Consider the following 22519-nt stretch of genomic DNA (forward strand, 5'->3'; position numbering starts at 1 on the left):
TTCCCCCCACACTCTTCATTCTTTCTACCCTACGGGCTTCCCTGGTGGCTCAGCAAATAAAATGCCTGCAATGCAGGAGACGTGGGTTCGATCCCTGGGTTGGGAATATCCCCTGGGGAAGGGAAAGGTACTCACTCCAGTACTCTGGACTGAAGAATTCCCTGAACTGTATAGTCCATGGGGGTCACAAAGAGTCAGACACAACTGAGCAACTTTCACTTTCTTTCACTTCTTCCTTAGTTTGCTATTTCTTTCCCTCCCTCAAGTCCAGTAAAACGTTAAGCAGTAATCATGATTAAAAAAATCTCTACTTGTTTTCCCATCATTAATAGGATAGCTTCTAATAGTTCACCATTAAATTGTTTTGCTGAGAAAAAAATATGGTAGTTACTAGTTTGCTTTAAAAAAAAAAAGTAGTTACTCTTTATCTATCACAAGGGAGTTTGCTTCAAATCTTAAATTTACAGTTTTATGTTCTTTTCCTTTTGGTTTTATCTTGTTTTTGCTAAGAAATGATGTTGAATACTACTGTTGCAGGTTGGACTCTTTGGAAGCAAGTACTGAGATGGAGCTTGGGGAGCAAGATACTTATTAGGGACCAATGTATGTAAAGGGAGGGGGCTGGAAGCAGAATTAGGCAGAGGCAGCAGTTAAACTGTGATGCAGGCCCAGTGAAGCCAACCCAGCAGAGAGCACTGGAGTGTGAATACTACCTGTCAGAGTATCTGATACCACGCCAGAGTGGTCAGGCATTAAATCTCTACCTTGCTCAATCACAGGGTGTGGACGGTTTTGGGAAGGGTGTGACCTAAGGGAATGTCTCCCTCATTCCTGTTTGATTCCCAAGGTCTAGGAAGAAGGCTTCTCAAGCGAGGTCCAAGTGATCTCAGATGGCCTCGGCCTGCAGCCGCATGAAGTTGGGCCTCGTTCCCTGGCCAGACATTGAGGTTGAGGAGAGGCAGTGAGAGCACCAAATCCTAGCTGCCAGACCAGTGGTCAGTGTCAGGGCCCTGGCTCTTTGGCTTTGCAGAAAAAGAACTTCCACAAAGACGGAAAGTAGTGAAACAAGTCAAGTGTTTATTAGGAGGAAAGAAGAGTACATATGGATAGACACATGGGTGGACTCAGAGTCCCAGAGTCATGCCCTCGTGGTAGTATGATCACTTATATGGAGCATTTTTTTCTGGGTTTCCTTTGGCCAACCATTTTTATTTCCCTGGCTCAGAGTCCATAATTGGTGTATCTTAGGATCCTCCTATGTGTGTGCACACATCTCTCAGCCAAGGCAGATTCTACTTTAGAGGCGAGGCAGATTCTACTTTAGAGGTATAGAGGTAGTTAGCATCACCTAGCATCACTCCCCCTTTTGACCTCCAAGGAGCCTTTCTGTGCATGTGTAGTCAGGGAGGTCTGACTTTTCTCATTTCAAAAATGAGAAATAAGTGGTCTCTCCTCTTTGGGCAGAGCCCAGCCTCCTCCCTCAATTGTCCTCCTATTTTCATCTTGCAGTATCTACGCTGAGTGGGGTCCTCTTGCCTCACAAAGATAGCTTCACATTCCTTATGAAGCTTGTGGTTCAGTTCAGTTCAGTTACTCAGTCGTGTCCGACTCTTTGTGACCCCATGGACTGCAGCACGCCAGGCTTCCCTGTCTATCACCAACTCCCGGAGTTTGCTCAAACTCATGTATATCAAGTCAGTGATGCCACCCGACATGAAGCTTGTAGAACTGATAGCAAACCTGGAGGTGTACATTTTTCTGGGGGAGAGGGTGCCAGGAATTCTCTACCTCCCAGATAGATGGCTAAGAACCACTGGTTGGACAATGTCTAGCATATGGGCAACTTGGTATCAATCTCCTGCATCAATATGTTACCTGGAGTGGGGAGAGGAAGGATACCTTGTGCTGAAGGGGACAGGAAATGTAAAGGCCTGGCCATTGCGGGGTGGAGGGTGGGGTCAGTTAAGTCACAGGACTGTGTGGTAAACCAGTAGAAGCTAAGTTTGCTTAGAGAGGAAGATACAGTCTAGGGAAAAACGGTTGAAGCAGTAAGGTAGCATGAAATATGAAAAGCCTTGTCTGCCCTGAACCACTTCTATTTTATTCTGATGCAGTGAGGAGCTGAGGAGGTTTTTTGGCCAGGGAATGACAGTCAGATTAAATTTCAGGTAAGTTTTCTAGCAGTGTGTAAAGGCTTATCAGATGAGGAAACAGGAAGACCATTTGTTTGGGGGATCATCAGTTAGCCTATGAGGATTTAATAGAACTTGGTGGGCTTGAGTGGAGTCCATGTTCAGGTCTGTCAAGGTTTACCAAGAGGGTCTACCAGGAGAGTTTATCAGGAGGGCTGTTCTAGAACAAACAGCACCTCTTCCTGAAGCTGCTCTGATGCAGATTGACTCTAAGTTAGCTCCTCTTCTGCAGCCAGTGTTAGAAGTCCCAAGTGAAATAAACATGGTCCCATTACCAAACCCTGAATCTTGGACATTCCAATAAGGCCAATCCAGTGATGAGCACCCTGTTCAATTAATGCCTTCACTACCTCTTGCCTGGGCCAATATAATTTTCTCTTAACTGTTCTCCCTGCTTCCATTCTGTCCCAACACAAATTCATCGATACCAAATAGATTTTCTGAAACAAATCTGATGTCACAGCTGTGCTTAAAATTGTTCCATGGCTCCCCATCCCCACCTAGAAAAAGCCTATAACACAGAGTAAATAGACTTTTGAGCCTTGCCCCAGCCTCCAGTTGCCTTCCACTCCCGCTACAGGTCTTCTATCCCAGTTAGACCCCATCACTTCCCGACCCCAATTTTGTTCTTGTCACTAATCTTCCCACCCCTAGTGTACATGGTCCATCCTCCCCATTCTAGGCTTCCTCCTAGCTTGAGAATGCCTGTAGGGGAGGATTGCTATCAAGTTAGCTGGGCAGTGAGGTTCCTGTTACAGAGTAGGGGTATGCTTATTGTTTACAAATTTTTAATTTGACAAATTTCAAACATACAGAAGTGACAAGTTATATAGTGGATACCTGAATACCATCCACCGAGAGTCAATAAGTCAAAAACATAAGCATCACCCTTATGGCAACCCACTCCAGTACTCTTGCCTGAAAATCCCATGGATGGAGGAGTGTGGTAGGCTACAGTCCATGGGGTCGCAAAGCGTTGGACACAACTGAGCAACCTCAGTTCAGTTCAGTTCAGTCGCTCAGTCGTGTCCCACTGTTTGCAACCCCATGAACCGCAGCACGCCAGGCCTCCCTACTCCTGTTGTATTCATTAACAATTCCTTTAGGTTCTTCCTTCAGAATATATTCAGAATCCAGACACATCTTAGCACCTCCTCTGCTGTGCTCTGATCCAATCCAGTCCAGCATCTCTGACTATGACCTTTAGCCTCCTCAAGTCTCCCTGCTTCTTAGTCTGCCCTCAACTGGCAGTAAGAGGGATTTTGTTAACTCACGAGTCAGGCTGTCACTCCTCTGCTCAGAACCCTAGAATGGCTCCCACCTTCTTCAAAGGAGAGGCTGATGTCCTTACAGTGGCACACAAAGCCCCGCTTGATATGTCACCCTTGGCACCATGTCGGCCTCAGTGGTCCCTCAAACAGTCGACACAGCCCATCTCTGGGACTTTGCAGTCTTTGCCTGGAAGATCCCTCCCTCCCCCCACTCCGGTCCCCCCTATATCTATGAACAGAACTCACCTCCTCAACTTCTCGGGTCTTGAATCCAGTCACCTTCTCCGTGAAACTGTCCTTTACTCACCTAATTAAAACTGCAGGTTACTTGCCCTCCCCCCCCCCCCAGTACTAATCCTTATCCTCTTTCCAGATTTATTTTTCTTCATAGCAGTTCTCACCACTTGATACACCATGCATTTTTCACTAACTTTGCTACGGTCTGGAAGCTCCACAAGAACAAGGACCCGTGTGCTGTGCCTCCAGCACTTAAAAGGGTGCTTTGTCACACAGCAGAGCGCAGTCGCCTTCAGCGGAGTGGGTAGAAGAACGGGAACTTAAGGGAGGAAACCGGTGAGTCCAGGAAGAGTTTCTGGAGGAGTAAGTCCCCTCGACACCCCTCAACCGCCACTCCAAAATACGCCCAGAAGGCGTAGGGGCCAGCCCCTCTCCCGCAAGCCACGCCCATCTAGGAGGGGCTATGGCCGGAAGCAGCGCCGCCGGCGGAAACACGGGCCGGGCAGGCGGTTTAGGCCCTCCTCCCGACCTGCCCCGGGCTCATGCCCCGCCCACCCGAAAGTGGGTGAAAGGTCGGCGGCGCCGGCGCCGCGGCTGGAGCAGTGGAGCAGAGCCGGCCGGGAAATCACCGGCACTGTGACGGACGGACTGACCATGGCAGACGAGGTGAAGCCCATTAGCCCGCTCAAGAACCTGCTGGCCGGCGGCTTTGGAGGCATGTGCCTGGTGTTCGTGGGACACCCGCTGGACACTGTCAAGGTGCGAGGAGGCTGGGGCGCGCGGGCTGGAGGGAGGAGGCCCGACCGAGCAGGGCGCGGAAAGCAGGGTCTCTCGCGACGCTCGGTCCGGGACAGAAGTGGGGCCCGGGGGTGCTTCCGTGAGAAGTCTGGGGAATCTCCCTCTCGACCTTTTCGGGTGTGGAGGAAACTGTTCCTGCGCCCCAAGGAGCCAGACGGCGCACAGTGAGAAGCCTCTAATCGTCCACCGAAGACTCTTGATTTAAAAAAAGTTCTCTGTTCGGCAACCTTTTCTGATCTGGCGCCCCTACTTTGGGGATGGTAAAGAAAAAACGTCTGCTCAAAGTTCTAACTTCTGCAAACCCTAACATCAGCAAGGTTGAAACAGGTCATCTGTAAATCCCTCTTCTGGAAGAGAGCTAAAAGCAGGTTACTCAAGATAGGTCTTTTGACACATTTCTCTGGAGCCAGAGTGCTCCGGCACTATGTCTTTTGCACCTTTCTTAACCATCTTCAGTCTGTAGCCCCTCCTTAACCTCAGCGGTCTCCTGTGGGAAGCAACAATGCCCTCAGTGACTGAGTCCCTTCCAAGGAAATCAAGTGATCAGCTTTGCCCAGGGCCAGGCTGATCCTCGCAACACCTGGTGTGGAAGCCATGGTCAGATTGAGGCTCTGGGAAGGTGGAAACTCATCAAGGCTTGTTCCCTGATTATCCTCTCATTGCACATCGACTCTTTCCCCTGTAGCACTTTCAGCAAGTCCTTACTGGAGACCAAAGTCCATACCCTATGACTTAGCATTCAGAACTTCATCCTACTTGTCTAACCTTATCTCTGCACACACTTGGAGAAAATTGACAGTTCATGGCCAGGGTGAGCCTGTGGAGAGCAGTTGTGTGTCTTGCAAAGTGGGAAGCCTGGGTAGAGGACTTCTTGGATTGTTGAATTGGGTTTCCTCCACCAAAGCAAATTGCTTTGGTGATGTTCTCTGAGCAAGTCTGGGCAGCAGGCTCTTTGCTGCCTTTCATCTAGAAGAGGATCTGGGGTCATTTTATCACAAGACTAAGATTAAAGCCATCGGGCTGGTTTGGGCACTGTGAAGCATGAAATCAGATGTTTTATTCAGTAGTTGATCAGTGCCATATGTGTTAGGGCTTCCCCAACAGTAGTCATTCTAAGCAGCACTCATGTAGGGGAGAATTGTCTGACCTCTCTTTCTACTCTTGATCTTGTTAGTTCTAGTTATCTGGGGCCTCTCTTTAAAGAAAAACAAAATCCTGTTGCTCCCTAATACCAGTGTCGCTCCTACCTCCATATCTTTTTGCCCTTCCTCCCCATCAGTTGTCACTCCGAGGAAGGGAAGGATGATCTGTGTCCTGAAATGTAAATGACTGAAAATGCTCACTGCGTTTTTTAAAGCCTGTATCTTTTAAAAATAATTAATTAATTTTACTTTTGACTGTGCCGAGTCTTCGTTGCTGTGTGTGGGTTTCTCTAGGTGCATCAAGCGGGGGCTACTCCCTAGCTGCAGTGCACAGGCTTCTTATAGCAGAGGCTCCTTTTGTTGCAGAGCACAGACTCTCGGGCATGCAGGCTTCACTGGTTGCAGCACCCAGGCTCAGTAGCTGTGGCACTAGGCATGTTGCTCCATGGCATGTGGGAACTTCTTTCACCAGGGATTGAACTGGCATCTGTTGCATTGCAAGGTGGATTCTTAACCACTGGACCACCAGGGAAGCCCTCACTGCATTTTTAGTAACCAGACAGTCTCCTTTTGATTTAAGCCCAAACCACAAATTGCTGACTACTGTCCTTTTGACCTTAGGGAGCCAGGTGGGCTCTGGTCAAAGCTTGGCCAAGAGACACTTTCAGAGACCCAAGGCAACTAACAGTGGTCTGAAAAGGCAAGAGCTGGAGCTCTTCAGCTTGGAAAGACTTTATGGTGGGTGGTGAAGGGCTGGCTGAGTTCTAACTGGAGAAGTAGGGAGACCCAGATATTCCAGGCAGAGAGGAGGCAGGACTGAAGGTGGATATAGGCTTGTCAGTCTGAACCAGGCTGTAAAAGAAGACCAGCCATGGAGGACTTTAATGTTCTTGCTGGGCCTAAATGGTGGATGTCATGATGAGACAGGTATGGATTTATACAATATCACAAAAAAGGTATCAGTCAGAAGTTTTGGTCCATCTCTCTCTCTCTTTCTACTAACTTGAGGAGTTTGTGCCTGACCATGGAGAATCTGAAGGCCAAGTAAGGGATATTGGATGTAAAGCAGTGGGAGCCTCTGGACATGTCTACTGTTATGTTCCATAAACTCCTCAGCTTTGCATGTCACCTCCATTGCCTAGAGCGCAGGACTAACAAAAGCCCTAACAAAATCAAGAATGAAAAATTTGTTAGGTTGGTGCAAGAGTAATTGTGGTTTCAGACCCTGAATTTTAAATCATTATAGCTAGGCTCAAACACATCTTTATTAATCAAAATAAGAACCATTACAAGCAACACATTTTTTGCCAATGAGAAATAAGTTTGTTGATTCCTGTAGCATAAAAAGCTATGCTTCAAAAAAAAAAAAAAAAAAAACTATGCTTCAAGATTCAATGAACTCTTAAAAAGCATTTTCTGCATCCTGCTGATTGTGAAAGCATTTTCCCTGCATGAAGTTGTTGAGTTGCTTGAAGAAGTGGTAGTCGGTTGCAAGAGGTCACATGAATATGGCCAATGAGACAAAATTTTGTAGTCTTATTCATTCAACTTTTGAAGTTTTGTTTGTGCAATGTGCAGTTGGGCATTGTCACAGAGAATTGGTCCCTTTCTTTTGACCAATGCTGGCTGCAGGCATTGCAGTTTTCAGTGCATCTCATTGATTTGCTGAGAACACTTCTCATATATAATGATTTCGCGAGGATTCAGAAAGCTGTAGTGGATCAGACTGGCAGCAGATGACCAAACAGTGACCATCACCCTTTCTTGGGTGCAAGTTTGGCTTTGGGAAATGCTTTGGAACCTCTTCTCAGTCCAGCCACTGAGCTGGTCATCACAGTTGTATGCTATCCACTTTTTGTCCCATGTCACCATCCAATCAAGAAATGGTTTGCTGTTGTTGCATAGGATAAGAGAAGACAGCACTTCAAAATGATGATATTTTTTTGTGATCAGCTCATGAGACACCCACTTATCGAGCTTTTTCACCTTTCCAATTTGGTTTAAATGCTGAAAAACTGTAGGATGGTTGACCTTGAGTTCTTGAGAAACTTCTCATGCAGTTGTAAGAGGATCAGCTTTGATGATCTTCTCAATTCATTTCAGTACAGTGCAGTTGCTCAGTCGTGTCCAACTCTTTGTGATCTCATGGACTGCAGCATGGCAGGCTTCCCTGTCCAACACCAACTCCTAGAGCTTGCTCAAACTCATGTCCATTGAGTCGGTGATGCTGTCCAACCATCTTATCCTCTGTCATTCCCTTCTCCTCCTGCCTTCAATCTTTCCCGGCATCAGAGTCTTTTCCAATGAGTCAGTTCTTTGCATCAAGTGGCCAAATATTGGAGCTTCAGCTTCACCATCAGTCCTTCCAGTGAATAGTCAGGACTGATTTTCTTTAGGATTGACTGGCTTGATCTCCTTGCAGTCCAAGAGACTCTCAAGAGTCTTCTCCAACACCACAGTTCAAAAGCATCAATTCAGTGCTCAAATCCTCTCAGTTGGTCTTTGTCAGCTTCCAATGGTTGACCACTGTGCTCCTCATCTTCAAGGCTCTCATCTTCTTTGCAGAGCTTCTTGAACCACCACTGCACTGTGTGTTCGTTAGCAGTTCCTGACCCAAATGCAGTGTTGATGCTGTGATTTGTCTTAGCTGCTTTATGACCCATTTTGAACTAGTATGAGAAAATCACTTGCATTTGCTTTTTGTTTAACATCTTTTCCATAGTCTAGGATACATATAAAGTAAACAGTAAGTAACAATTCATTAGCAAAAACATAAAGCAGCAAATGTACATTAAAGATGTATAATATAACCACATTTAAGAATGTATTCCAAAACAAAAAAATTTAAAAAAGAAGAATGTATTTCAATATCAAATGGCAAAGTTCAACAATGTAAAACCAAAATTACTTTTGCACCAACCTAAATAAATAGAGGAAGAGCATGATGAAAATGGTGTCTTGGAAAGGTTAGTATGATAGCAAACTGAGAAGGATTAGGAAGTAGAACACAGAGCAGGAAAAAGACTGCAGAAATATAATAACTGGGTGTATCAGTTATCTTGCAATGTCACAACTTACCCCAAAACTTAGTGGCTTAAAACAACAACAATAGGGACTTCCCTGGCAGTCCAGTGGTTGCAACTCCATGTTGCAAGGGGGCATGGGTTCGAGTTCAATCCATAGTTGGTTAACTAGGATCCTGCATGCTGCACAGTGCAGTCAAAACAACAACGACAACATTTGTCAGCTCTCTTGATCTTTGTGAGACAGGACTTGGGGAGCAGCTTAGGTGGGTAGTCTGGCTCAAGGATTTCTTGTGAAGTTGCAGATGTTGTCTGGGATCCAGAATATATAAAAGAACTCTTACAAGTCAATAACACAAAAAACAACGCAATATAAGAATAAGCAAAATCTTCTCCCGACCTTTTCTCCAGCCGGCCGCATGGGAGGGAGGCAGAGATGGCAGATGAGATCACCAAGGCTCAGGTGGCCTGGCCTGGTGGCGACATGATCTTCAAGAAAATGATTCGCAAGGAAATCCCAGCTGAAATCATTTATGAGGATGACCAGTGTTTTGCTTTCCATGACATTTCTCCTCAAGCACCAGCACGTTTTCTTGTGATACTAAAGAAACATATATCCTAGATTTCTGCAGCAGAAGATGATGATGAAATAATGGGCATTTGATGATTGTTGGCAAGAAACGCGCTGCTGATCTGGGCCTGAAGGGCTATCGAATGGTGGTGAATGAAGGTTCAGATGGGGGCCAGTCTGTCTATCACATTCATCTCCATGTTCTCGAAGGTTGGCAGATGAACTGGCCTCCTGGTTAAGCATGCTGTAGGGATAATTTTGCCTTCTCTATGCAGTGATCAGGTTTGCAAGTTCCAATATGCTAAACAATTATTTTTTTCTGCCTGTGAATGGAGATATTGCAAAAATAATTTTAAAAACCCATACATAATAAAAGATTGTTGCATGGTCTGAAAAAGAAAAATAAGCAAAGTACTTAAATATACATTTCTCCAAAGAGGATATATAATTGGAAAAAACCATGAAAGAAGTGTTCAATATCACTAATCATTAGGGAAATGCAATTAAAAAGTATAATGAGATACCACCTTATACCCAATAGAATGGCTGCTATCAATAAAATAACAAAGGTCGGGGAGGATGCAGAGACTTTGGAACCCTTGTGCACTATTGTTGGGAATGTTACAGCCACTATGGAAAACAGTATACCACTATCTTAAAAAAGTAAAAATAGAATTACCGTATGATCCAGCAATTCTACTTCTGGATATTTACCCAAAAGAATTGAAAGCAGATTCTTGAAGAGATATTAGTACACCCCGTTCATAGCAGCATTTTTCACAATAGCTGAAACATGGGAGCAACCCAGGTGGCCACAAATGGAAGAATGAATAAGCAAAATGTGGCCTATACATATAATAGGATATTATTCAACCTTAAAAAGAAGGAAATTCTGATACTTGCAACCACATGGATGAATGTTGTAAACATTAGGCTCAATGAACTAAGTCATTCATAAAAAGACATGTACTTTATGATCCTACTTATATGAGGTACTTCAAGTACAGAAAATCTTAGAGACAGAAAGTAGACTGGTTACCAGGGTCTGGATATATGGCAAATGGGAAGTTATTGTTTAGTGGGTAGAGATAAAAAGAATTGTGGATGATGGTGACGGTTGCATAGCATTTTGAATTTATTTAACATCACTGAAAAGTGAAAGTGAAAGTCACTCAGTTGTGTCCGACTCTTTGTGACCCCATGGATTATACAGTCCATGGAATTCTCCAGGCCAGAATACTGGAGTGGGCAGCCTTTCCCTTCTCCAGGGGATCTTTCCAACCCAGGGATCAAACACAGGTGTCCAGCATTGCAGGCAGATTCTTTACCAGCTGAGTCACCAGGGAAGCCCAATATCAACGAACTGTGCACTTAAAAATGATCGAGATGGTAAATTTTATGTATATTTTATGACAGTAAAAAAAAAAAAAATTGGAAAGGAAAAAATGGGCAAAGAATCTGAATGACATTTTTCCAAAGAAGATACTCAAATGGCCAATAAACACATGAAAAATGTTCAACATCATTATCCATCATGAAAACATAAATCAAAATCTTAGTGAGATACCACCTGATAACCACCTAACACCTGCTATAATTAAAAACAAAATAAAAAATAGATGTCAGTGTTGGCAAGGATGTGGAGAAGTTGGAACACTCATAAACTGCTGCTGGGAGTGTAAATGGTGCAACCTCTTTGGGAAACAGTCTGGCAGTTCCTCAAAAGGTTACATAAACAGAATTAACATCTGACCTAGCAATTCTCCTATTGTGATTAATTTTATGTGTCAACCGAGCCATGGATGTCCAGATATTGGTCAAACGTTATTCTGGGTATATCTGTGAGGATGTTTTGGGGTGAGATTAGCATTTAAGGGAGACTAAATAAAGCAGATTGCCCTCACTAATGTGGGTGACCCTCATCTAGTCAGTTGAAGGCCTTAATAGAACAAAAGCCCAAAACTCCTCCCTCTTGACTGATTGAACTGGGATGTTGATCTTTTCCTGCCTTTGAACTCTAACTGAAATGTTAACTCTTCTTGGGTCTTGAGCCTGCCAACTTTTGAACTGGGACTTAACCATTAGCTCTCCTGGTTCTCAGGTCTTAACACTTGAAATAGAACTATCTCATTGACTTTCCTGGGTGTCCAGCTTGCTGACTGCAGATCTTGCGGTTTGTCTCCCTCCATAATTGTGTGAGTCAATTCCTTATAACAAACAAACAAATAACTCTCCATAGCCTATTGGTTCTGTTTCTCTGGAGAATCTTGACCCATACAACACCCAAGAGAACTAAAAACATATGTCCACTCAAAAACCTGTACACAGAAGTTTGTAGCACCGTTATTCATAATAATAAAAGTGGAGAAAATGTAATTTGTCATTATCTGATGAGCAGATAAACAGAACATAGTTTATTTGTGTAGTAGAATATTATTTACCAATAAAAAGAATAAAGAATCGATACATTCTGCAACATAGGTGAACTTTGAACACTTTATGCTAAGTAAAAGAAACCAGATGTGAAAGACCACATGCTGTGTGATTTCATTTGTATGAAATATAGAGAATAGGAAAATTCATGGAGGCAGAAGGGGGCTTAGTAATTGCCAGCGGCTGAGAGAAGAGGAGAATGACTACTAATGGGTGTGGTGTTTCTGGGGTGATGAAAATGTTCTCAAATTGATTATAATGAAGGTTCCACAACTCTGCAACTGTTAAACACCCTCTAACTGTATACTTTAAATGGGTGAATGTTATGGTATACGAGTTATATCATAATAAAGCTTTAAAAAAAAAAAAAGAAAAAGCAACCCCGTACTGGACCAAAAACCCTCCCTTCCAGTCAAAAACAACAACAAGATGTTGGGCAGGACTATACTCATCTAAAGAATTGACTTCCGCATGGTTCATTCACCTGCTGGCAGTTAGTGCTGGCTGTTGAGAAGAGGCCTTGTTTCCTCTACACATGGCCTTTTCAGGCTGTGTAGGTATCCTCATGGCATAGTGATGGACTCCCCAAAGCAGATAACTTGAGATGGACACAGGCAGAAGCTAGCCTTGGAAGTCACATAGCATCAATATCATCACATTCTGTTTGACAGAAGTGAGTCACTGAGTCTGGATCACATCCAAGGGGAGGGGATTTAGGGTTTAACTTCTGAAGAGCAGGAGTATCAAAGAGTTAATGGGCATTTTTGAAAACCACCACACTGGGTAAGAATGGGCAAGCACTTTGCCTGGAAGAAGACTTCAGATGGAGAGAGGAAGAAATTAGGATCCTGGCAGCATCTTGAAAGAACTTTCCCTTAGCCTTGGTGCCCACATGGATAAGAGGAGAAACACAGGAAATAGTTGGATGCTAGAGTTTCAAATCCTGAGAAACAGGGTAGACTGGTGGCTCTGGGACAAATGGGACATGCATCGAAAGGATGAGATTTTAGAGGTGATTTGAGTAGGGAGAGCTTCCCCAGGCAGTGGAATATAGCCCAAAAAGTGAGGTGAGAAAGTCTGAAGATGGCTGAGTAAAAGTCATCACTGAACATAAGCTGAAGCCCTGGAACGTGTTTTCTGTATAAGTACCGTGTGCTAACCGATCGCGCCGCTGGAGCTCTTGGAACATGTTTTCTGAAAGGGATAGTGGGACCCCTGGAGTAGAAAAGGAGACAAAGGATGGAGTGCTAAGATGGGAGATTTAAAGAGAGACAGCTGGAAGCATTGAATCCACCGAAAGGTGGAGAAGGATGACCAAGGAAAGCAGGATTAAATCCACCTCTTTCCAAAATATCTTTGTCAAGCATGTTACCTGACCTCCAACAAAGCACTTCAGATGGGTGTGGAGAGTGCCTGGAATTGAGCTGAGCTTTGCATCAGCCAGGTCTAGTTACTGGCACATCACATTTTGAGGCACATCACTGGGCCTCAGGGAACCCAGTCTCCTCATTGGTAAATTGGTCATACCTATTCCATTTGGTCACCGTGGGATCCGTTAGGTAAGAAATAAACAGCAAAAGTGGCTGAGGAAATCAGAGGAACTGTCTCACTCTTCAAAAGCATGCTACTGATGACTTATGAGTACAAGGTTGGAATAAACTGGAGGAAAGAGAAGTCTGGATCCAGCAGATAAGGGGAATGCTGAAGACGTGCACACAGGAGCCGCTTACTCTGATGAGATTCTGGCAGATGGTCAGGTCATTGCTTCCGACACGCAGTTCTGCTTCTGGGATATGACTGTGTTTTAACTTCTGGTTTTAGGTCCGACTGCAGACGCAGCCCCCAAGTTTGCCTGGACAGCCTCCCATGTATTCTGGCACCTTTGACTGTTTCCGGAAGACTCTGATGAGAGAGGTATGGAATCGTGGTGCTGGGCATTTTCTTATTCAGAGGAACACATTTTCAGAGGGTTGGAGTGTTACTTCTCCGGGGGACTGGGTGACTGCATGGCTCTGCAGGAGGTCCGGCCCACGTGCCTGGCTCTCTCATCCCCGTGTCATCCCATGTCCTTCTGTTGTCATCGCTTTGGAGTGTTTGAGAGTTACAGTTACTGTTTTATGTGGATGAATGAAGCTAATAAAGTGGTTCTGTCTCTCTTGGAAGGCAAAATTTAGACCACAGGGAATTCGTGAGGAATAATTGGAGACATGAAATAGAAGAAAATGCAAAGCTGGTTCAGTCTGTTTGACAGGGATCAGTGTCAGAAGTTCATGTAAAATTTGGAGGAAAAGTCAGCTTGTCTGAGGAAAAAAGAGAGTGAACGAGAGGGTCTTCAAACCCATAGACAAGGAAACTAAATTGGTGTGAGATTATTGAATTGTATAATCATTTTTCAGGTATTTCTTAGTGTGAAAACATGGGATTTTAGAAGTTTTAATGACTAGTGATGCTTATTACTGATGTCATCAGCACATAGGTAGCAACACCTTGTTAAGAACTTTTCCTTCATTGCCGAAAATATAACTCTGATGTGAATAAATATTAAATATATAGTCTTTGTTAAATATACAGAAGTAAGAAGCAGGTATCACCCAGACAAAGAGGGGATGCTGGTAAATGATGGACTCAGTCTAGGAGGAGAAACTGTTCCCAGGGACCCTGCAGGACCCAGGTGTGGGAGGAAGGTTTGGAAGTAGAATCTACCCAATCATCCATGCTGGAGATGGTGCCGTCTTTTCTTCTGTAAGGCTATCTTTCTCTCATCACCCAGAATGGAGTCTGATCAGTGTCCAGTGGAGGCTTTGAGCTTCCAGTATGCTAAGAGTTCTCTGCCCTTACAGAGAGACAGGATTATATGCCCCTTGGTCAGCAAATGTTACTGAGCACCTGTACAGCGCCTTGGCAATGTGCTGGGTGCTGGAGGCTTGGTGAGAGTGGCTTGTATAAACCCAGCTCATATATATGAAATTTAAAAAGATGGTAATGATAACCCTATATGTATAAACCCAACTCCCTGCAGTGTCGAAGAGGCTTCCTCAGTCCATATTTGTGCTTGTCTCTGGGTTTCACTGTGCCAGATTGAGCTCACTTTCTGGTACTACTGGACGGATATTGGTTGTACTGCATGGAACTGGGTGGGCCAGACAGTGGAAGGAAGGCTGGAGTTGTTGAGAGTCGCTGGCCCTCCAGGCCTTGGGCATCCTTCTCAGCCAGGTGGGAAGCTGTGGGAGGGGCTTTGGGAGGGTTTTGTCCCGAGGGGCTTTTGCAGATCCTTCTCAGAACCTTCTCTTCCTGTTCACCCTTCCCTCTTCACTTTCTCTGCCCTTGGAGAGTCTGCTTACAGCCTGTAGCAATGTTAGACCTTTGCAGGATCTGGGAGGAGTGCTGACAAGTACAGTTGTGCCCTTTAGTTCTGGAAAGAAGATGGGTTGTGAGTGCCCAGAGTCTGCAGTGAGTCGGGTTCTCCAGCTTAGGTCTGTGGACCTTCCCAGAGTGTAGCATCCCCTTCCCCTGCCCTTTTCTCCTGCTATTTCCTGTTGGGAGCAACTGTAACATGTTTTTTTAAAATTAGCCCTTATTTTGTATTAAAATGATACAAGCACTTAGTTTGTTATTGAAGGACTTGTAACAAAGTAGCCCCCCACCCAATTGTTTAGAAGTTGCTACTTTCTACTTTCTCAGTTACTGTTTTTCCTCCTCCCTTTTTGGGAACTTCTCTCACCAAGGATTGCACCCCTGCCCCCTGCAGTGAAAGTTCACAGAGTCTTAACCACTGAACCATCAGGGAAGTCCCTCAGCTCTCTGTTATTAATGCTGTTTTTTACCTAGCTGCATGCATGTATTTTATCCATTTAAAACTGTTTTAGCTACCTGTTTGTGGTAGATGGTTGTAACTCTTACATTTCTGAGTAGCTCCTCTTTTTGCTCTGCCCAATAATTTTCATCATCCTTTGTGGTTTAATAGAGTTCACTGTTTTCATGATTGCAACTTTATGTATGTTTTTTCTCTGTTAACAAAGTAATGTCCTTCAGTGCGCTTTTCATTACCGCTTTTTGTTTTTCTTGAGGTTGCCTGCACAATTGTGTCAGTTTCTCTTGCTTGTGTCTCTTTGAGCCTCTGCCTCTGTTGTCCTGTGTCCTAAATGTGCTGTAGAATACCTTTTTGTTTGGTTTTCCACACTGCCTGACACTTATCATCTGTTGTTCCAATGTTTGCTGTTTGCTTTGTTTTTCTTAGAAAACAAACAAACTCCTCCTGGAGTCCTATGTCCCATACTCCCATGTCGACTGGCTTCTTCCCAGGCCCGTCGTACCCAACACCTTCCTGGGAACACCCCTCCCCTCTCTTGGGCCAAACCCTTGGTCTCTTGGGTCCCAGATCTTCCTCGTCCTTGTTACACTAACTTGTTTGGTTGGAATGTCTATTTGTCTGTCTATTTATTGGCTACTACATAGTCAGTTTCATTATCTAAATGTACTAGTGAAAATTGATGTGCAATCTTGCTCTTGTTTTTAACAATAAGAATCTTGTGTCTTTTTTGGGAGGGGGCATACTGGGTGGCTTGAGTGATCTCAGTTCCCCAACCCAGGACTGAACCCAGGCTACCACAGTGAAAGCCCAGAATGCTCACCACTAGGCCACTGGGGAACTCCCCTCAGGTCCTAATGCTTGGGAAATACAAAAATTTCTTAAGCACCTGTAATCTCACCCCCAAGCAAGTCACATTGTACATTCTGTTTTATAGCCTGCTTTTTCTTTCCCCCAATTTAGTAATCTCTTCTCATGTTACAATGTGATTATATGGCTGTGTGATAGTCCAATACGAGGTTTCTGTAATTTGTCTCATAAATCTCCTATTTGGGAATGTTCCAAAATGCAGTGCTTAATAAATGTCTGATGTCATTCTTTTTTATATCTTTGAGTATTCCCTTAGAATATGTTTCCAGACAGGTAGTTTTCTGATGGAGGTGTAAGCTACATGTTGCCAGTTTGCCTTCCAGAATAGAAGCTGTTTTCAGTTTCTCCAGCAGTATATAAGAAGACAACCATTTCTGATAAATGGGAAGATTCTTCCTTTTAAAGCTCTCCTTGCTTGGGGAAAGGGGGTCACAGATCAGAGGACACACTGCTTCCCTGCTTCAGTGACGGAGACGTCAGTAGTGTCTGTAAACAGCTTCTCCTATGCTTCCTTGCAGGGCATCAGGGGTCTATATCGGGGCATGGCCGCCCCCATCGTCGGGGTCACCCCCATGTTTGCCGTCTGCTTCTTTGGGTTTGGTTTGGGGAAGAAACTGCAACAGAAACACCCAGAGGATGTGCTCAGGTGAGTCCTTACTTACCGGCCCAGAGCACTCGATGCTGTTCTGCCAGTGGTGTGACGCAGGTTACAGGAAAGAACTGTCAGACCGGCAATGGCTGTCCTCTTCTCCACATGAGGGAGGTATTTGGGTTTCCTTTGCCCTGTGCACTGATAGGGGAAAAGATAAAACCCAAAGCCCTCCCCCAACCCCCCTTACTAGGTTGTCATCATTTCTCATGTGAAGTAGTCTTGCTTACTGGGGATGTTAGTAACACCAGCCCTGCAGCACTGGGCGGTCCGGATGCTAAAATCTGTGTCAGATACCACGACGGTACCTGGTGCTGCAGCAGGGACAGCAGCAGCCTGTTTCTCATCCCCTGGATGGAGAAGGGATGGTTTCAGCTTCTGTCTTACTTCATTTTCATAACATGATTATAATTACTTCCAAATATTGGTGTCTCTGTTGCGGTGAAAGAAATTAGTATATTTCCTTCCAGTAGACTTTCAGAAGTTGGATTTGGTATGGAGAGGCAGATGAGGTAGAATTAGGGCTCAGAACTGACAAAGCAGTGAATGAAAATTGGCTTCTTGGGATGCAGGGGCATTCTGAGTTGACACCTGGGATGACAAGGCACACTCAGTCTGGGATGACGCCTCTTGGGTGGGGCTGCATACAGCACAGGACCCACAGCAGCTGGCTGGGCTTGGATTCTAGAGCTCAAGGGAGGAAGCCCAGGGTGCCCTGTGGTTGATTTCAATCACTACTTCAGGCCGCAGCAGGCTGAGTAAGGGGCGAGGTGTAAATAGAAGTGCTTGTAACATGAAACTATTTCTGGAGTCCCCGTGACTCTCTGAATGTGGCCAGCTTCTATAAAAAGTCACAGGTGGCCCCAAATGTGAGTGTAGGGGGCGGGGTCCTTCGGAAGCTGTGTTTGACTATTTTTTTTAATATATATCTTTATTTATTTGGCTGTGACGAGTCTAGTCCCCTGACCAAGGATCAGACTTGGGCCCCCTGCCTTGGGAGTGTGGCGTCTTAGCCCCTGGGCCGCTAGGGAAGGCCATGTGTTTGCCTGTGATAGTCTGAGTAGCCTATGGACACATGTCCTCTCTGAGCTCCTGGGCTTTTAGCTCATATGCTAGCTCACAGCTATATCATGAATCAGGGCCATGCCCAAGAACTTTCATGGGGTGACTGCTGCTGCCTCAGCCTGTGAGTTGTATTCCCTCTACCATCACATCAGTGCTCAGAGAAGTACCCTTCCTGCCTGGGCAAAGGTTCAGACACTCGGATCCCCGTCCCATCATCCTGCCATGTACTGAATCCTGAATGTCAACCCTGCCACCTTCCCCTCCCCACTGTAGTGTTTGGGCATAGTGCAGAAAGGAACATTACCAGGACCTTGGATGGAAGCTCAAGGGTCAGACCTCACAGATGCTCCCTGGGATGGAGTGAGGGGTGGCGGAATGGGCCACCCATGCAGGCTGTCTGCATGGTACCCCGTGTACACGCAGAGACCCTGTTCAGAGGAGAGTCCCCAGTCCCAGGGGATGGAGGTATGTGCAGCCCAAGGTCTGGGCATCCATGGAAGAACAGGTGTTGGTCTCATGAGGGGAAGTTCCGTTGCTGAAAGGGTGCCTCTCGGAGACAGCAGTGTGAACTGAAACTGTGAAGGAGGCCAGGCCTGAAAGCAGGTTCTCTTGATGGTTGAGCAAACAGCTTGTATGCTGGGCTTGCGTGCCTGAGGTAGTTGTGTGAGGCCTGCCTGGGGTGCATGCATAGGAAAAACAGCCTTGCCCTGCCTCGTGACCAAACTCGTACTGCTCTTAAGACCTTAGACCCCGCCCCTGGGAAACTTGATGTCAGGACGGGAAGTGGATGTCTCCTTATCCCCATTTTTCGTCTCTTCTCCAGGTTTTGGGCTCCTTGTGGGGTGGGACATTCCTGAAGGCTCGGCTTCCAGAGGCCTGGGATCAGGAGGGGCCTGAGGCTCAGGCAAGCGGGTGAAGTTTTTCAACAACATGTGCTCAACTGTGGGGACTCCGTTCAAACACTAATTGTTAACTCTGTGCTCCATTGCTTCGAGACCAGTCTGGTAATCTAATGTCAGAAAGGAGAGGAGATGCCAGAAGTGGCACGGGCAGTGATGCTAGGAGCCCCCAGTTCCTCCACATACTCAGTGTGGCTCATTCTGTGAGGGCCACAGTGAGGATCCAGATCTCTGGCCACCGGAGGACTATTCCCCGCACAGAAGCCATGGGACCCATCACAACTGACTGGGTACCATTCCTGATGGGACATTCCCAGCAGCTTACAGCATATACCTCACAACTCGGCCTGTGGATATGGCCACAGCCATTCCCCTTGCCTTGATGCTGTCCTGTATGAGTCTTGGCTTAAAATGTTATCAGGCTCTTGGTGATTCAGAGGAGGGGAGATTGGAGGAGATCTGGGGTTAACTAAGGTCTGCATCCTGGGTTATGGGCAATTTCCCACAACCACCCTGAACTTTGCAGATCAAGGCTCAGAGAGGCCTGGAAACTCATCCATAGTCACTGCATGGCCGGCCAGGGGAGAACTTCTCCCATGACTGAGGCCATCTGAGTGTGCCCGTGGGCCTTGTGTCCAAGCTTGTATTGCTCTTGGCACTGAGACCCCTGCCCTGGGAAATCTGATGTCAGAATATACATAGAACTTGACTTTGGTGTGAAACAATCTATTTGTGCTGGACTTCCGCCCAGTCTGAGTACTTATTTGATTTTTTTTTCCTTTGCTGGGGCTTCCTCTGTTCTGTGTGATTAGTTACAGGTTCTTGCCTCTTGTTTTTATTTTCAATACAGCTACCCCCAGATATTTGCAGCTGGGATGTTATCTGGAGTATTCACCACAGGAATTATGACCCCTGGAGAGCGGATCAAGTGCTTGTTACAGGTGAGGATGTGATCAGGGTTGTGGGAAATATTGCTTGGAGGCAGGCGGCTAGCTTTTCTACTGGGTATACAATTTTGTGTGGGTGTGTATGTCCTTTTACCCTTTATAAAGGCTTCAGATCAGGTGTGCAAACAGTTTCAAGGTTTTCAGGAACACGGAAGCATGGAAGCAATTGTACTAGAGTCAAGAACCAGGACAGTGTAACAAATGAACCAAATGTCACTCCGTGATGGGTCAACTCAGACTTATCCACCCTTATTAGCAGCTACTTCAGGAACTCCAGAAGGTGAGTCGTGTGTCTTCAGAGGTGGAACGGAGGCTGCTCCTGCCCAACATCGTCTGTCTCCACCCAAACTGGCCAAAGGCTCAGTGGCCTTAGAGTGTCTGGGCTTGTTCCCAGGCTGAGGCTGTGAACTGCCCGCCTGCCTTACCACACAGGGCTACCTTCAAAAAAAAGCAGTACTGCTTCTTTCTTCTAATGGCCAAAGCAATTTAATACATAATTCTTCTCTAGAAAAATTTTGATAATGCAGAGAAGCAGAAGGAAAACAATGTATTTATCACCCATGAGGTAACCATCATTATACTTTCTGTGTGAATTCTTCGTCTTTTTAGTAAACAAGTATATTTTTAAAAACGTATCTTTTCAAATAAAATTGGGGTTACATACTGCCATAGTTTTGTAACCAGCTTTCTTCATTTGCTATGTCACAACATTTTTGTGATTATTTTTCTTAGATATCATTTTCTGTGCTTTATTTCGATATATGGCTGTAGCTTACCCGATAATCCTTTATCTGGGGATAATCCAAATTATATATCACAGTGAAGATCTTATGAATAAGTCTCTGCATGTGTTCCTGATTATTTTCTTAGGATAAATGTCTAGACTTGAAATTAGTATATTTAAAGATATGTACTTTTAAAAGAATTTTCAATGCACGTTGGGGTTTCCTGGTGGTTTAGTAGTAAAGAATCCGCCTGCCAATGCAGGAGACTTGGGTTCGAACCCTGGGTGGGGAAGATCCCCTGGAAGATAAAATGGCAATCCACTCCAGTATTCTTGCTGGGAAAATCCGCTGGACAGGAGCCTGTAGGGTCGCAGAGTCAGACACAGCTGGGTGACTGAGCACACCCACATACAGTAATGTATGTTACTAAGTGGCCCTCCCAGAAAGGTCTGTCACTTTCTATTCCCATCAGTAGAAGAAGAGCTCTCACGTCCCGGGAGATTCTGCAGCATCTAATTTACAATCTCTGCTAGTGTGTTGTGTGAAATATTTGCATTCTTTTAGTTTTTCTTGCTTTTTATTGTCGATGAGCTGAATTACTTTGATTCATATTAGCTGTTTATATTTATCCTTCATGAAATGCCTGTTTGTATTCTTTGCTCATTTGTCAGTTTGTTTGATTTATAAAAGCTTTAGACATGTTTTGATTTAATATTATCATAATGATAGTAAATGCGACACATGGGATCTTAGTTGTCCAACTAGGAATGAATGGAACCTTGTGCCCCCTCCGTTTCGAGTGTGGAGTCAACCACTGGATCACCAGGAAAGTCCCTGATTTTAAAAAATCTTTATACAATTTTTAGATGTTGCCCTCCTTTTACAGTTATTGCAAAATATTGACTCTATTCCCCATGTTGTGCAATACATCCTTGTAGCCTGTCTACACCTGTCTACACTATAAACAATAGTTTATACCTCCCACTCCTCCACCCCTAAACACTTTGGACATATTAAGGTTATTAATTTCTTATCATATGTGGCAAATCTTTTTCATGCTTTGCATTAGTCACTTAATTTTGTGCATTGTTTAAATTAAATGTTTTATTTTGAGATAATTAAAGGTTCACATACAGTTGTAAGAAATAATATAAAGGGAAGAAAAGAAATAAATATACAAAGAGATCCCACATGCTCTTTACCTCGTTCTTCCACAGAGGTAATGTACTGTAAAACTGTAGTACAATATCTCAACCAGAATACTGACATTGATACAGTCAAGATGCAAAACAGTTCCATCATGCCAGCGATGCCTCATGTAGCCCTTGAATAGCCACTTTCATTTTCCTTTCCCCACACCAGTCCTTTTTTCTTTCGGCTGCCTGCGCAGCATGTGGGATCTTCGTTCCCTGACCAGGGATGGAACCGGCACTCCCTACATTGGAAGTTAGGAGTCTTAACCACTGAAATGCCAGGGAAGTCCTTCCATTCCAGTTCTTAACCACCCCAACAGTCACTAATCTGAACTCCATTTCTATGCATTTGTAATTTCAAGACATGTATAAATGTCTTGTAATTTCAAGACATGTATAAATGGAATTGTACAGTATGTAACCTTTTCAGATTGGCTTTTTCAACTTAGCGTAAATTTTCTGGAGAGTTGTACAGATTGTGGCATGTGTGAATATTTCATTCCTTTTTGGTAGTCCCATAGTATGGATGTACTACAGCTATGTTTAATTTTTTATCCATTGAAGGACATCTGGGTTGTTTCCAGTTTAGGGCTGTTATAGATGCTATAAACATTCACGTACAGAGATTTTTCTGGGAAAATCAATCTTCATTTCTCTGGGATAAATGCCCAGAGGTATAATTGCTGAGTCACATGG

The 22519-nt window shown here is 44.7% G+C and overlaps 1 protein-coding gene and 1 pseudogene across 1 annotated transcript in view; both read left to right on the forward strand.

The window, feature by feature from the left end:
* The first annotated feature begins 4252 nt into the window (after positions 1-4252).
* Positions 4253-22519, forward strand: part of SLC25A20 (solute carrier family 25 member 20) — a 35074-nt gene continuing 16807 nt past the window's right edge. The window contains exons 1-4 of the mRNA XM_065933755.1: positions 4253-4459; positions 13489-13581; positions 16864-16991; positions 19809-19899. Coding sequence (XP_065789827.1) covers positions 4355-4459; positions 13489-13581; positions 16864-16991; positions 19809-19899 — 417 coding nt within the window. The 5' untranslated portion in view covers positions 4253-4354. The remainder of the gene's footprint in view (positions 4460-13488; positions 13582-16863; positions 16992-19808; positions 19900-22519) is intronic.
* Positions 9100-9473, forward strand: LOC136167829 (adenosine 5'-monophosphoramidase HINT1 pseudogene; annotated as a pseudogene).

This window comes from Muntiacus reevesi, chromosome 4 (genome assembly GCF_963930625.1).
Source record: "Muntiacus reevesi chromosome 4, mMunRee1.1, whole genome shotgun sequence".
Lineage (NCBI taxonomy): Eukaryota > Metazoa > Chordata > Mammalia > Artiodactyla > Cervidae > Muntiacus > Muntiacus reevesi.